Here is a 17,963-nt window from a genome sequence, read left to right on the forward strand (position 1 = left end):
GAGAACAGTATGGAAGTTCCCTAAAAAACTAGAATTACCATATGACCCAGCAATCCCACTACTGGGCATATACCCTGAGAAAACCATAATTCAAAAAGAAACATGTACCACAATGTTCACTGCAGCTCTATTTATAATAGTCAGGATATGGAAGCCACCTAAGTGTCCATCGACAGATGAATGGATAAAGAAGATGTGGCACATATATACAATGGAATATTACTCAGCCATAAAGCGAAATGAAATTGAGTTATTTTTAGTGAGGTGGATGGACCTAGAGACTGTCATACAGAGTTTAGTAAGTCAGAATGAGAAAAATAAATACCGTATGCTAACACATATATATGGAATCTAAAAAAAAAAAAAAAAGGTTCTGAAGAGCCTAGGGGCAGGACAGGAATAAAGATGCAGACGTAGAGAATGTACTTGAGGACACGGGGAGGGGAAGGGTAAGCTGTGACCAAGTGAGAGAGTGGCATGGACTTATATATACTACCAAATGTAAAATAGATAGCTAGTGGGAAGCAGCCCCATAGCACAGGGAGATCAGCTCAGTGCTTTGTGACCACCTAGAAGGGTGGGATAGGGAAACTGGGAAGGAGATGCAAGAGGGAGGAGATATGGGGATATATGTATATATAGCTGATTCACTTTGTTATAAAGCAGAAACTAACACACCATTGTAAAGCAATTATAATCCAATAAAGATGTTAAAAAAAAATTTAAAAAAAGAAACTGATGGTTTACTGATTGCTTTACGCAGACACTCCAGACAGAAAGCATAGACACTGCAGACTGAAGCTAAGCTAGTTGCAACAGAAATAGTACAATAAATTCTTTTAATTAATCATATCATCAAATTCCTCAGGAAATCAGATAACCGATTAAAAATTTAAAACAATCCTATGAAAAGAAAAAGAATAAAGAGTTCGAGTGAAGATCTAAAGGCTTCTCCTATGATTAAAAATACATGAATTTTTAACGCAAAGACTTGAAAATACATGTTTTGTTCAGAAGCTTTTTACTACTTCCTTAAATGTTCATGGCTGTGTTATAGAGAGTATCCTTAGGAAAACTGAGGTAATGCTGTGGTGCTAAAATTATAAACATAAAAGTTAGATCACCTAGATCAGCACTGTCCAATAGAAATATAACGCAAGCCCCTACATAATTTAAAATATTCTAATAGCCAAGTTTAAAGTATAAAGAAATAGTTGCAATTAATTTTAATAATTTATTTTATCAAATATAGTCAAAATATTACATATTTTTAGTATGTAATCAAAATTTTTTAATTAATGAGATTTTTTTCCCCCCAAAATCAGCTCTTCAAAATCTAGAGTATATTTTACTCTTACAGCCCACCACAATTTAGACCAGCAACATTTCAGGAGCTCAACTGTCACATATGGCTAAAGGCTTCCATATTCGACAGTGTAGACTTAGATATTGGTAGGATACAAAGATATATAAATTAAGGTTTCAAAGATTCCTGCTTACCATATTTCAAAAAATAAATAAAATACATTTACTTTAGTTTAGAAGAACCATTTCCTCATCCTCATATTTCACTCCCCAAAATCTGCTAAAAAGTAAAATCTGATTCTAAATAACAGAACGCAAAAGGAAACAAACATGGTTGCAATGCCAAACTTTTAAACCACACAAATAATGGCCCGTTTAAAATTTAAATTAGCGCTATTCCCCTCCTTAATTAAAATGCATTGCTATTACACTTGAACCTTACCTTCTTAAATTCATCTCAGCCAAAGCCTTTGTATTTTTAAAATGAAAAACACACTTAACACAGAAAAAAAAATAGCTGTCCCATTTCAACTTCAAGGCTATCAATAATTAACTTTCATCAAACAGATCTTTGACATTGTATTGAACCATTTCTTCACATCTTCCTGGGGTTGCCAGATGCACTGATTTTTAAAAAGTGATAACTGCAGCAAAACTATGGGAAGGAAAAACAGTTTCTTTATAGAATTTGGTATTTTCATGTTTCTTCAATTTTAATTTTCTAAAATACTGCCAAAGTATTTTATACTTTCTTAATCAAAGATGGTTAAACAACACAAGAGATTCATCTACATTTGCAAAAGAGAAGAAAACATCCTAAATAAAAGCATTTCACCTGTTAGAAGTAACAGTTGCGTCTCAGTTTTTACTTTAGATACATAACTTGCATATCTACATTACAAACCACAAAAGTGGTCGGAGAAAATTTAGCTTATTATTCTTGCAATTTTTTCTTGGACTTAATACATTGCTGGGGTACTAGAGCAGAACAGGGGAAGGTGAGCTAGATCTTAGTGTTTGTCATTTTATTCTTTATTAAAGTCAGAAAGATGTGTTTTTCCACCAGGACTGTTCTCCTAAGGCAAAACAAAATATTGCTACATTTACCCATTCTCTACACATAAATCCTTCCCATGGATTCTGGGTTTTAATGATTTTTTTAAAAAGAGTGAGAGACTAAAAATGTGAACTCAAAAAAGTACAAAGTTTTGAGTAATTCCACACAGGAACAAAGGGTGAAAACCTTCTGCTTCTTTAACTTCTTCGAAGTCTTACTTGTCAAAATTTCTTTTCTAGACATCTTTAAACAATTCTAACAATTATTATTTAATTGTTAAGATATATGCCAAGCACATCTAGTATTCTGGAATAAATTGTGAATTATGTGAGAAAAAGTTCATCTATACACACATCACTTGCAACAATTTTTATATGGTGTTTTCTATATTTTAGTTATACAGTAATTATTGATCATAACCATAAGTTCAACTTTGGTCACTTACAAACTCAGGGCCAAAGTTATCTTTTGTGCGAACTACTTTTCCATATAAGAACCAATTCAAAACTTATAAATTCTTTACATCCTTTAGCACCATCTGTAAGTGTTTTACTTTGCCAGTCCTGCCCTGGTTTTATATTCCACTAAGTTTTCCACACCATACACCTCCTTTTGAGAGTCCCCGCCACTTTGTTTTCTGTGAGCATCTATTTACTCATAACTGCCTTCACACAACCCAACACTCCACTTTGCTCTTTCATGAGCCTCTTCCAAATTCATCTTATCCAAGAAACTTTGCCAATCTACATATTATGCTAGAAAACTACCTCCTCCTAAAACCTCAACCAAAAGACTTTGCTCTAAGTCTTTCAAATGTAATAAGCAAAGGGGCACAAAGTTAATACCAATACACACATAAAACCCACATAAAGTTATCATCATGTGGCACACCAAGCTTTCTATCTTACCCATCAAATGCTGAGAGCCAAAGAAAACCCTTTAAAAGCACTTTCTAGGAAACAATAATCAGAAGGGGACAATTTCTATTGCCAGGTTTGAATGGGCTAACATTAGGTCTTCTTCTAGTTGTTCATTTGGGCCAGGTTCAAAATCGCTAGCTTGTAAATTCTATTTCCAGGTAATTTCTTTCACGTCTCTATTTTCTGTCTCCATATCAACAGAAAGGGACCGAACCTGAGGACAGGTCATTTGAAAGCAAAAATTTCAACAACTACCTCAGCAATAAATTTTTTTAAAGCTGAGCAGAGTTAATATTCAGAATATGTAAGACTTTGGCCAACAGGCAACAATGGACAGCAATTTCTGAAACTCAGGAGATAAGTGAGGTAAGACCTATGACTGCCATCTTACCTCCCATGAGAGAGTTTCCAGATTCTGGCATGCGTAGGAAAAATTCAACAGATCCTAGTGAACTTTCTCAATTGAGTAGACAGAGCTGAGAGCATGAGGAGACCAAAGTGGCTAGAGTCCAAGGAAAAGAGTATCAGAGAGGTAAGAAGTACACAAACAAGACCTTCAGAGATTGACAGAGGATACCCATTAAGTATTCAGCTGGGAACTGATCAGCACATGTATGTAAGGAAACTACCCAAAGCTAGAGGGAAAAAAACACCAGAAAAGATTAGATTTAACAGTGGCCACCATTCACACAGGGCCAGGAATGGTATCTGTCCCCACCGGCCAGACTGGAAAACCTGTTTCAAGGCATATTGGGTAAAGTACACAAAAGGGTCGTGCCTCAGTAGGAGGGAATAATAGCCCTAGGCTGTGCACTACTCCAGAGCAAATTCTTTCCAAGTAACTTAACTGCATTCTTGAACAAAGCTCAAGAATATTTATAGGAAAAAAGCCAAACCAAGTGAGGTAAAATTCACAATGTGAGACATCCAATCAAATATTATCAGGCATGCAAAGAAGCAGAAAAATATAACCAATGAGAAGAAAAAGCAATTAATCAAAAGCAAACTGGTATTGATAGAAATGTTAGAACTACCAGACAAGGCCATTAAAAGTTATTAAGACTATACTTCTGTATATTCAAAACTTAAGTAAAGACATACAAACAACACTCAGCTCCACCTTCTAGAGATGAACAATGTGAGAGATGGAAAAACACACTGGATAGGATTAATGGCAAATTAGACATGGCAGATCACAATATAGAGAACTTGAATACAAAGCAATAAAAATTTTCCAGAAAGTGAACACGATATCAGTGAGCTGTGCAACAACTTCGAGTGGCCTAATATTTGTGTAATTAGAGTCACTGAGGAGGAGGAGAGAAAGGAACAAAAACAATTTGAAGGGGCTTCCCTGGTGGCGCAGTGGTTGAGAGTCCGCCTGCCGATGCAGGGGACACGGGTTCGTGCCCCGGTCCGGGAAGATCCCACATGCAGCGGAGCGGCTAGGCCCGTGAGCCATGGCTGCTGAACCTGCACGTCTGGAGCCTGTGCTCCACAATGGGAGAGGCCACAACAGTGAGAGGCCCACGTACCACACACACAAAAAAATTTTGAAAAATAAAATGGTTGAAAAGTTTCCAAATTTGAGGAAAATTATTAAGTCTACAAGAAGTTCAACAAAACCCCAAAGTAAGAAACATGCAGAAAACTACAATAAGGCACCTCAGAATCACTGCTTAAAACGAGGGATAAAGGACTTCCCTGTGTGGCTCAGTGATTAAGAGTCTACCTGCCAATGCAGGGGACACGGGTTCGAGTCCTGGTCCAGGAAGATGCCACATGCCGCAGAGCAACTAAGCCCGTGTGCCACAACTACTGAGCCTGCGCTCTAGAGCCTGCAACCCACAACTACTGAGACTGCATGCCGCAACTACTGAAGCCCAGGAGCCTACAGCCCATGCTCCACAACAAGAGAAGCCACCGCAGTGAGAAGCCCATGCACCGCAACAAAGAGTAGCCCCCGCTCACCACAACTAGAGAAAGCCTGTGCGCAGCAATGAAGACCCAACGCAGCCAAAAATAAATACATTAATTAATTAATTAACAAAACCAGGGATAAAGAAAAACTCTAAAAGGAGACAGAGAGGAAAAATGGCACATTATATACACGGGAACAAAGATAAGGATTGCATCAGATTTCCTGATGTAAACAATACAAGAGTGAAGTCAATGACACATTACAGTACTGAAGGAAAACAAACAAAAAAAAACAAACAAAAAGCCCTGTCAACCTAGAGTCCTATACTCAGAAAAAATATTTTTAAAAATCAAAGGCAAAATGAAGACTCAGACATACAGGAGTAACCCACACTACATGAAACATAAAAGCAAGTCCTCCAGACAGAAGGAAAATTCTATCAGTTGGAAATCTGGAGCTAAAAAAGAACCAAAGAGGGCTTCCCTGGTGGTGCAGTGGTTGAGAGTCCGCCTGCCGATGCAGGGGACGCGGGTTCGTGCCCCGGTCCGGGAAGATCCCACATGCCGCGGAGTGGCTGGGCCTGTGAGCCATGGCCACTGAGCCTGCACGTCCGGAGCCTGTGCTCCGCAACGGAGAGGCCACAGCAGTGAGAGGCCCGCGTACCACAAAAAAAAAAAAAAGAACCAAAGAGCACCAGAAATGGAAGCTATGTAGGCAAATATAAGATTTTTTCTTATTATTTCAATCTCATTTAAAAGATAATTGACTACTGAAGCAAAAATAATAATGTAGTATGGGGTTTATAACATATACAAAAGCAAAATGCATGATAAAACTAGCACAAAGGATTGGAGAGGAGAAATGGAAATGTACTATTCTAAGTTCTTACACTACGTGTGAAATGGTATGAGATCTCTTGAAGGCATACCGTGCTAAGTTAGTTAAGGATATATACTATGAACCATAAAGCAACCGCAAGAGGGAAGAGATATGGGAACATATGTATATGTATAACTGATTCACTTTGTTATAAAGCAGAAACTAACACACCATTGTAAAGCAATTATACCCCAATAAAGATGTTAAAAAAATAAAAATAAAAAAAACAGTTATAGCCAATAAATCAACAAAAGATAAAACAGAATCATAAAGAACATTTCATTCAGTCAAAAGGCCGAAAAATTAAAAGATAAAGAACAGTAAAACAAGATGACAAATATAAACATAACCATATCAAGAATTACATTAAATGTAAATGATCTATTTTCCTCAAAACCTAGAAAATACTATGTTAAGTAAAAGAAGCTAGTCACAAAAGACTACCAATGAAATGTCCAGAATAGGCAAATCCATGGAGACAGAAAGTAGATTAGTGGTTACCAGCAGCTGGAAGGAGGGAGGAAAGGGGAGACTAATGGGTACAAAGTTTCTTTTGGGAGTCATAAAAACGTTCTGAAATTGGATAGTGGTAATGTTTGCACAACTCTGTGAGTGTACTAAAAATACCACTAAATTGTACACTTTAAAGGGATGGATTTTATGGTATGTGAATAATTAAGAGCACAATAACAATACAATAAAAATACTGGAAAAGGTGCTGAAATAATAATAAGCATGTATTTTCTAAGATCCAGCAAGAAGATTCTAATCCTCACTTCACTCTATAAGGAGTGTGAGTATGTGATCTGCTTTGGCCAATAAAATGTGAGTTGAAGTTATGTGTATCACTCTCTAGCAGATGTTTTAAGATATATTTCCACTATTTGCCATGAGTCTGGTTTATCCTGCATAGGGGCTGGTCACTGTTCCAGAAATGAAGTGTGCAGCAAAAATGTACTCAGCCTGCAGTTTCGGATGAACGTTAACGTGAGCAAGAAATAAAATTTTGTCATAATTTTTTTAAAAAGTGATCCAATTACTGTAATTAAAAGGCAAAGATTGTCAGATTGTATTTTAAAAAGCAAGAGCCACTATATGCTAACTGACAAACTTTAAAGATAAAGAAAAAAATAGAATAAAAGAATGGAAAAATATATAAAATTTTAACATTATTCAAAAGAAAGCTACAGTGACTAGATGAGATAAAGTAGATTTCTAAGCAAACAATATTACTAGGGATAATGAGTGCATTTCACAACAGGACATAACAATTCTGAACGTTTATATACACAATAATAAAACTTCAAGTTACATGAAACAAAGACTGATAAAATTTAAACAGAAATAAATCCACAATTATAGTTGGAGGTTTCAATACTCTTCTCTCAACATCTGACATCAATATCTGATACAACAAGTAAACATAAAACCAGCAAAGATACAGTAGACTTGAACAACACTATCAATCAATTTGAATCAATTAACATTTATAGAATACGCCACCAAACAACAGCTAAATACACAATCTTCTCAAGTGCACATAAAATATTTATCAAAACAGACCACACTCAGGACCATAAAATTTAAAGGGATGTTGCTAAAGCAGAGCTTTAGGAGAAACGTACAGCACTAAACACTTATATTAGAAAAGAGGAAAGATCACAAAGACATTACAAGGACACAAGACATTACAGATAAAGGTCAAAGATGTCGGAAGACAACTACAGACCAATTTCCCTCCTGAAAATAGATGCAAAAATTCCACACAAAATTTTAACACATCATATCCAACAATATTTTATAAAGACAGTAAACAATACTTTATAAAGACAGTATATAATGACTAAGTGGGGTTTATCCTAGGAATGCAAAGTTGGTTTAGCATTTAAAAATCAATGTAATTTGCCATATTAAACTAAAAGAGGAAAACGATGTAATCATTTCAAAAGATTCAGGAAAAGCATATGACAAAATCCAACTTCTGTTTCTTATAAACTCTCAGCAAATGAGAAATAAAAAGGAACTTCTTCAATTTGATAAAAGTCATCTACAGAAACCTACAATTAACTTCATATTTAATGCTTCCCCCTTAAGATCAGGAAAACAAGGCTATCTGTTCATCGCTTACACTCAAATTTGTACTGGAGGTACTAGTCAATTGCAATAAGGCAAGAAAAAGATATAAAAGGCATCCATATTGTAAAGGAAGACACAAACATGCTTTTATTCACAGACCACATGCTCATCTATGTAGAAAATCTAATGGAATCTAAAGAAACAACAAAACCTACCAGAACAAGTGAATTTATCAAGGCAGCAGGATACACGAATGACAAAAGAAAAATGATTGTATTTCTATATGGTAGCAATGAACAATCAAAAATTAAATTTACAAAAACAATAGCATGCACAAGTAATAAGTAAATGAGAAATATATTGTGTTCATGGGTGGAAGGCAATACTGTTAGGAATTCAACAGCATTCTGATTAAAATCTCAGCAAGCATTTTTGTACAAATTACTTCATGTAAAATTCACAAGGGTATGATAAACAGCAAAAATCGTCAAAAGAACAAAGATGGAGGATTAACACTATCTGATTTCAAGACCTATTAGAAAGCTACAATAATCAAGACAGTGTCATACTAACATTAAAGTAGACAAATAGATCAGTGGAACAGAAAAAGAATCCAGAAATAAGCACATAACGTATACAGACAACTGACTTTTGACAAAAGTGCAAAAGTAATTAAGTGGAGAAAGGACAGTCTTTTCAACAAATACAAAAACAATTAAACATGCATATTCAAAAACTGAACTTTGATCTATGCTCTGTTTCATACAAATAAATTAACTCAAATGTACGACAGTAAATCTGAAACTTAAAAATATAAACCTTCTCTAACACAGGAGTCTACCTGTGTGACCTTGAGCCATCAAAAGCAAAGTCCATAAAAGAACAACTTCAAATTGGACTTAATTACAATTTAAAACTTTTGCTCTTCAAAAGATAATGCTAAGAGCATAAGCCACAGACTGCAAAAAAAATTTGAAAAACATATATATGGATAAAGGACTTGCACCTGAAATATATAAAGAACTCTTAAAACACAATAATAAGAAAGCAAACAACCTAATTTTTTTTAAATGGGCAAAAATTTCAGACAGACATTTAATCAAAGATGACATATCAATGGCAAATAAGCACATAAAAAGATGCTCAACACCATTAGGGAAATGAAAATTAAAACCACAAGATACAAATACCTATTAGAATGGCTAAAATTAAAAGACTGTACCAAGCATTGGTAAGGATGTAGAAGAACTGAAATGTTCATACACTGATGATGAGAATGTGGAAAACTATAGGCCCTTTGGAAAACAGTTTGACAATTAAATGTACACCTACCATATAAACCAGCCATTCCATTCCTAGGTATCTACCCAGGAGAAATGAGAGCATAAATCTATACAAAGGTTTGTACACAAATGTTTATAGCATTTCACAACAGGTGAGTAGGTAAACTGTGATATATCCATACAATGGAATACTACTAAGCAAAAAAAAGGAATGAAGTATTCATATGTGCTACAACATAAAAATTATGCTAGTGAAATAACCCATTAAAAAAGAGTACATACTGTATGATTCTATTTCTATAAAACTGTAGAAAATGCAAACTAATCTACAGTGACAAAAGGCAAATCAACGGCTATCTGGGGATAGAAAGGCAGATAACAGATATGTTCATTTTCTTGATTTGGTTGATAATTTCACAGATATATACATATGTCAAAACTTATCAAATTGTATACCTTAAGTATGTGTACTTTATTATGTACATTGTATATCAAAAGAGCTGTTAGAAATTATCTCTCTTATTACCCTTAAAGCCAGTGGTGGTATATATCTTGACTGAACGTAAAAGGACGCTCTTCCAATAACTCTTTAATAGCTGATGCCCTAGAGAACTTCTGATAGTAATATTAGTGAAGGGGTACCCAGGGTCCACAGTACACATTAATAACAGAGTAAACAAGTATTCTATATCACACCATTAAAAGAAAAGAATACTTTGCCTTCCATGAATAAATTTATGAAGAGATTTCCCACTCTAAATCACAAATCAGATATCCATCCTAAATTAAATAATTCTACAGCTTAACCAAAGGGGACTATTTAGAGAGTTTAAAAAACAAAAATGGTAGTTTTATTTGCCTTAAAAACCTTTTCTAAAATTCAGGAAAAATTTAGATAATTTGCTATATTAAGAAAACAAATCTCTACAGCTATCCAAGGCAGAAGAAAATTTTAGTCCAACTTTAGTTTTAAGACCAACTCCTCCAAAAAAGACTTGAATACTTTTGTTAAGTAGCTTTGATAAACAAGGAGCCTAAAACTAAACATTCTTTTTTCTTTGGCCACGCCACACAGCTTGCGGCACCTCATTCCCTGACCAGGACTAGAACCCGGGCCACAGCAGTGAAAGCCCAGAATCCTAACCACTAGGCCACCAGGGAACTCCCCTAAACATTCTTAATTTGAACAAATATTTAAAATTTTGATTATGGCATATATACATATATGAATGGTTGACTTTGTATGATAATTAAAAGAAAGAAAACCCAAGCAACCTCACTTACCTATTTTGTTCCTCCAGTTTAGCCAGGAGTTCTAAGTCGTCTGGACTCAACTGTGATGGGGAAGATGGTGAAAGGGCTGGCGTTGACAGTGTGGTAGACGAGGATGTAGTGTGTAATGAAGCAGATGGACTTGCCACCTGACTGGCCATCTGACTGACTGTATGTGACACTGTGTTCTTCACCCATGAGAGAGTAGAACTCAACTTTTCTGCAACCTTGTCTGTCGCCACCTAAGGATAAAAATAATAGTTGCATACGTCAATTGTATTGTATGCATTACCAAGAACTTGATAATCCTGTTTAGTTTTACTTTATAACCACCATCAGAATATTTTCTTTGAGTTAATAAAGGTAAAACCTGTTTTAGCAATGATTGTCCTAACATACAGCTTTTGGAAACTCCTTATTTCAGTTCTGCGACATGAACAAATTAGAACAATGTTTTCCAAACTACAGGCTAAAATCCATCAGGGAGTGATAAAATCAATTTAATAGGTAACACCACCATTTTTAAAAAATGAAAAAGAGCAGAAAGTGTCAATGTAAAGGTATGTTGTCTTATAAAATTTGTCTCAGTTGCATATATGTATTAAAACTACATACTACATGTATGTTGAGTTGGGATATGAAATATATTCTTTATTTGGGTTACAGTCAAAAACATTTGAAAGCCAAGGAACTAAAACATGTCCATTAGGTGATGAGGACAGGGAAATCCTATATGACCAACAATTCAACAAAAACTGGGCTTAGTATAAATAAGATGAAATGAGACTCATGATGTATCTTCAAACCACTAAAGAGTATTTTTATTAAAGAGGATTTAGCTCTAGAAGAACAAAATTATGATAAATGATTGATTTCACAGAGTAAGAGAGTTTCAGGTACAATTTTCAAATAGTTAGAACTAGTCAGAAATAGAATGGGATGCCTAGAAACAGTAGACATTTCCTACCAATGGCTACAATTAAGAATCCATAACACAACATTGTAAAGCAACCATACTCCAATAAAAATTTTTTTTAAAAATTCATTATAAGAGTCAACATGGAAACCTAAATGTCCCCTGACAGATGAATGGATAAAGAAGATGTGGTACATATATACAATGGAATACTACTCAGCCATAAAAAGAATGAAATAATGCCATTTGCAGCAACATGGATGCAGCTACAGATTATCATATTAAGTGAAGTCAGAAAGAGAATAACAAATACCATATGATATCACTTATATGTGGAATCTAAAATATGACACAAATGAACATATCTATGAAACAGACTCAAGAACATAGAGAATAGACTGGTGGTTGCCAAGAGGGACAGGGTTAGGGGAGGGGTGAAGTGGAGTGGGAGTTTGGGATTAGCGGATGCAAACTGGTATATATAGAATGGATGAACAACAAGGTCTTACTGTATAGCACAGGGAACTATATTTAATATCCTGTGATAAACCATAATGGAAAAGAATATGAAAAAGAATGTTAAAAAAATTAATAATATAAGAGTCAAAAGTCAAGAGTTGGTTGAAGATGAGTTTCTGCTTTAGATGGGCAACCAGGACTAAAAAAGCCTTTCAAATCCCTCCCATCTCTAAGATTCAATGAACTATACAAACGTCTATATATTCTTCATAATCATGCCAAAGTCCTAAGCAGATATGCCTACAGCGAATTCATTTGAAACACAAAATATACATAAGTAATATTCAAACAGGCATTATCACTTCAGTAATGAAAAACAATGTGAACAATAACCATATTTGAATATACATATAAAACTAAACATTCTTAATTTGAGTTTACAAAATAAGGTACAGTAGTTTCTTTAAGGGATTATACTTTTTTGAAACTATCACAAAAAGAGCTTCTTTTTTTTTTTTTAACAGATCTTTATAGGAGTACAGCTGCTTCACAATACTGTGTTAGTTTCTGTTGTACAACAAAGTGAATCAGCCATATGCATACATATACCCCATATCCCCTCCCTCTTGAGCCTCCCTATCCCACCCCTCTAGGTCGTCACAAAGCACCAAGCTGATCTCCCTGTGCTATGTGGCTGCTTCCCACTAGCTAACTATTTTATATTTGGTAGTGTATATATGTCGATGCTACTCTCACTTCGCCCCAGAGTGAAGATAAGTCAGAAAAAGAAAAAGAGCTTCTTGATTGTGAAGTTCTTAGACAGAAACTATGAAGTGCTTTTACGTGCTTTGAGAAGATCTTAAATTTTATGCAACAGAAAATGACTAAAGCACTATAAAGTTGTTTCCTAGATAGACATATTCTCAGCTAACCTTGGTTATATACAGCAACTTATACACACAAAAATTAAACACTAACTTATATACACAAATAAAAATGCCACCTAGACTATCTTAGCGGATACTACTCTCCCCTCATGGGTTGTCCAAGTCTTTCCTTCTCACTTCATCAACACATACATGTCCCCACTTCCTCCACCTCACCCAGCAGCAGAAAAATTCAATGTAGGGAAAAGGGATTCTAAGGTCATAGTTATGCCACTCAGTGTGAGGCTGGAACTTCTGAGACACAGATTTGATTACAAGTGAATAGGGGCAAGAGTTTCATTAACTTAAAGAGACCTCTCATTTTCTTTTCATTTTCAGTAACTTTTTCATTTTAGAACTTACTTCCCTTGGAATGGCGTTATAGAAGGGATCAGGGAGCTCTTTCTGTTGAGGGAAGAACCCCCAAGAAAGACAAGCAGGATGAAGTAGGGGAACCAAGGAAAAGAAGTATGGGGACGATCATTTAGGCTTCCAGGCCAAAAAAAAAAGTCCTCGCCAATGAACAGACCAGCAGCACAGTTCATTAAGGCAAAAGGCCAGATAGTAACCAAATAATTTAGCCAGAACTTCCTTTGTACCAGGAAATGGTAAGAGCCATGGCAGACAAGGCAGTTGTAGTTTGTTATCCTACTGATTTTCTCTACTCAGTTACAACTACAAATTCAATTGTGAAGATGGCACTAATTTGCATCCCACAAGCACACTATATTGTAAAACAGAAAACCTAACACATAAAATTTACAGAAAAATGTTACCCTTTACTAACACTGACGACAAATTTCAAATATACTCACAACTTTCAAAAATTAATGCTTACAACAAGGACCTACTGTATATATAGCACAGGGAACGATATTCAGGATCTTGTAATAATCTATAAGGGAAAAGAATCTGGAAAAAAAAAAGAATCAAAGGATCACTTTGATTTATACACCAGAAACACTATGAATCAACTATACTTCAATCTTAAAATTGAAGTATATGGAAATAAATACGGAAAAAAATTTTTAAAGAAAGAATTAATGCTTTACGTTTCCATTATATAAAAGTTCTCTACTCAAGCTAACTGTAGCAAAGCAAAAGACACCTATTATTCGCTTTAATTTGTTTTTAAAAATAAATTTATCATACTCTTTCTGCACACTGTAGCAACAGGCTTCCATTTAAAAAATTTGGAATAACCCGGAGCACAATCCTGACATCCTTTCAACCTTGATGAAATGAGATTCAGTCTATAACTACTGAAGGCTCAACAACCCATCTTTACAATTTAAAATTCTTAAATATAACTGAAGTATTTAATTGCAGTTGCACTTTAATAAAGTTTAATTCTCATGGTTCTAGAAATCCCACAGGATGAGTTATTTTTCATGTATCATCATGTCCTATTTTTCCTTTAACTCTACTTTTCCAAATCTCTAACCTGCCACCTCTAAACCTCTTTCCCTCATCCTATGGTAAACTGAGGTCATGAGGACACAATAAATCTGACAATGCAATTATGTCACAAAGGTTGTCACAAAGTTCCTGTCTACCTCATAGAGGTGTTATGCATTTATTTTTAAACATGAACATACTTTGGAAAGATTAAAACCATCATTAAAAATGCTTAGTAATCTGACACAAAAGGCCATACATCGTATGATTCCATTTACATAAAATGTCCAGAATAGGCAAATCCAGAGACAGAAAGTAGTTGGGTGGCTTGGAGGGACTGTAGGAGGGGGGATGGGGAATGATTGCTAATGGGTACAGAGTTTCTTCCTAGAGTGATGAAAATGCTCTGGGATTGGACTGCAGTGACAGTTATACGAACCTGTGAATATACTAAATGCCACTGAACTGTACACTTGAAACGAGTGAATTTTATGGTATGTGAATTATATCTCAATTTTAAAAGAGCTTAGTCAATCTGAAAAATCTACATAATGTATAATTCCAACTATATGACATTCTGGAAAAGGCAAAATTATGGAGACAGTAAAAAGATCAGGATTTGGGCGAGGGAAGGGACAAACAAGCAGAACACAGAGGATTTTTAGGGTAGTGAAAATGCTCTGAATGATACAAAAATGGTAGATACATGTCATTATACACTTGTCCAAGCCCACAGAATGTAAACCATCAAGCGTGAACTATAATATAAACTATGGACTGGATGATTATGATGTGTCAACATAGTCTCATCAATTGTAACACAGGTACCACCCTGGTAGTGAATGCTGATAATGGGGGATGGGTCTGCATGTGTAGGGGTAAGGGGTAGATGGGAAATCTCTGTGCTTTCCACTCAATTTTGCTGTGAACCAAAAACTGCTCTTAAAAAATAAAATACTAATAAAATAAATTAAATAAGTTTAGTAAAAGCCTTAGATATTGCTATAAGATTTGAATAGGATCTCCCATGAGAAACAATCATGGTTCCTTTATCACTTTATATTTTATTAGAACTTACAAAGATGCTCTTAACTCCCCAAAAGGACTGTTTTTAAAGATTCCAATTTTAGATCCAAAATCTAAAATACTCTAAAGCAGGTATCACTACTTTCCCCATTGTAAAAGTGATGACACTTTTTAAATGATGACCCAGAGAGGTAACACAACTTTTATATTAGAAAGCTATTAAGAGTGGAACGTAGACAGTCTGGTTTGAGATTCTCTGCTCTTAACCACTGTCAAGAGTGAATAAGACCCGTGATTTCCCCAGTGGTCCAGTGGGTAAGACACCACACTCCCAGTGCAGGGGACCCGGGTTTGATCCCTGGTCGGGGAACTAGATCCCGCATGCATACCCCAACTGAGAGGTAGCATGCCACAATTAAGAGTCAGCGGGCTGCAACTAAGAAACATGTGTGCTGCAACTACGAGCCCGCATGCTGCAATGAAGATCCTGCAATGCCTCAACTAAGACCCGGTGCCACCCAAAATAAATAAATAAATAAATGTTAAAACAACAACAAAATAAAGTGTACAATTCAATGGTCAAAAAAAGAAAAAAAACAAGAGTGTATTAGACCAAAAGTTGGCAAGAGATGTAGTCACTAATGACGTCAATTAATCCATTCCACAGTGAAGGAAGCAGAAACCAGATTACAGAAGGTTGAGGACCATCTTAGAGAATTAGGAGCTGCAAAATAATCCCATTTCTATCACTATGACCTTTATTCTTGAGACATCTTGATTCAGTCTGAATCCTGAAGGCTGGAGGTTCCAGTAAGTTGGTCAGGATTTTACTGTGTAACAAACCTTACTTTCCAAAAATGCCTTCAAACACACTAACTTCAGTTGATTTTATGAAACAAAGAAAAAATTGATACAATTCAGATAACTAGACTCTTTTTTTTTTTCTATCATTTTGCAGTTACTTTTTTTATAGTATCAAGGCTGGGACTTCCCTGGCGGTCCAGAGGTTAAGACTCCGCGCTGCCAACAGGGGGCATGGGCTCGATCCCTGGTCGGAGAACTAAGATCTCACATGCCGTGTGGTGTGGCCAAAAAAAAAAGAAAAAAAAAAAAAAAATCAAGGCTGATTCAACAATTTAGCATATTTTTTTAGGACTTTTCACAACAACTAGTATTAACTCTTTTTTTTTTTTGGCCATGCCAAATATATACATATATGTATATGTGTATATATAGATATGTATATCTATATATACACATATATATGTATATATTCACATATATTCAGAATAGATAAGGAACTCCTAAAATCAACAACTCAAACAATCCCATAAAAAATGGGCAAAGGACATTTCTCCAAAGATATACAAATGGCCAATAAGCATAACAGGCATATGAAAAGATGCTCAACATCACTAATTAGGGAATGCAAACCAAAGCCACAATAAGATACCACTTCACACACATTAGGATAGCTGTTTTTTTATTTTATACTGGAGTATAGCTGATTAACAATGTCGTGTTAGTTTCAGTTGTACAGCAGAGTGATTCACTTACACATGATTACATATACATGTATCTATTCATGTACACACTGCTATATTTAAAATAGATAACCAACAAGGACTTACTGTACAGCACAGGGAACTCTGCTCAATACTCTGTATTAACCTAAATGGAAAAGGAATTTGAAAAAAATAGGACAGCTACTATAAAAATTAAAATTAAAAAAATAAAAACGTAAAATAACAAGTATTGGCATTGCTGATAGGAATGTAAAGTGGTAAGAAGGAGCAGCTGCTGTGGAAACAAATATGATGGTTTCTCAAAAAACTGAACATAGGATTACCATATAACCCAGCAATTCCACTTCTGGGTATGTACACAAAAGGATTAAAAGCAGGGATATTTGTATATCCAAGTTCGTAGCAGCATTATTCACAACATCCAAATGGCAGAAGCAACTCAAGTGCTCATCAATGAATAAATGGATTTTTTAAAGGTACTATAGGGACTTCCCTGGTGGCACAGTGGTTAAGAATCCGCCTGCCAATGCAGGTGACACGGGTTCGAGCCCTGGACCAGGAAGATCCCACATGCCACGGAGCAACTAAGCCCATGCGCCACTACTGAGCCTGCACTCTAGAGCCCATGAGCCACAACTACTGAGCCCACGTGCCCCAACTACTGAAGCCCGCACACCACCACGAAGAGTAGCCCCAGCTCGCAGCAACTTAAGAAAGCCCGCATGCAGTAATGAAGACCCAACGCAGCCAAAAATAAATAAATAAATCAAATCAAAAAAAAAAAAAGTATTATATACACATTGTTAAGTGTAATGGAGTATTATTTGGCCTTAAAAAGGAAGAAAATTCTGACATATGCTACATGAATGAACTCTTAAGGCATTATTTTAAGTGAAATAAGCCAGTCACAAAATGACAAATATTCTATGATTCCACTTATATGAGGTACCAAGAGTAGTCAAATTCATAGAGGCAGAAAGTAGATTGGCTGCCAGGGAA

The 17,963-nt window shown here is 35.5% G+C and overlaps 1 protein-coding gene across 7 annotated transcripts in view; it reads right to left on the bottom strand.

Moving 5' to 3' along the window:
- Positions 1 to 17,963, bottom strand: part of EVI5 (ecotropic viral integration site 5) — a 206,246-nt gene that overhangs the window by 142,621 nt on the left and 45,662 nt on the right. For 6 of the 7 annotated variants that reach the window (XM_060025628.1, XM_060025591.1, XM_060025620.1 and 3 more), the window contains exon 2: positions 10,726 to 10,955. In XM_060025628.1, the coding sequence (XP_059881611.1) occupies positions 10,726 to 10,874 (149 nt within the window). In that variant the 5' untranslated portion in view covers positions 10,875 to 10,955. Of the gene's footprint in view, positions 1 to 1,747; positions 2,057 to 10,725; positions 10,956 to 17,963 lie in introns of those variants that run through there. The other variant, XM_060025601.1, reaches the window with a different exon arrangement.

This window comes from Delphinus delphis, chromosome 1, assembly GCF_949987515.2.
Source record: "Delphinus delphis chromosome 1, mDelDel1.2, whole genome shotgun sequence".
NCBI classification, from domain to species: Eukaryota; Metazoa; Chordata; class Mammalia; order Artiodactyla; family Delphinidae; genus Delphinus; species Delphinus delphis.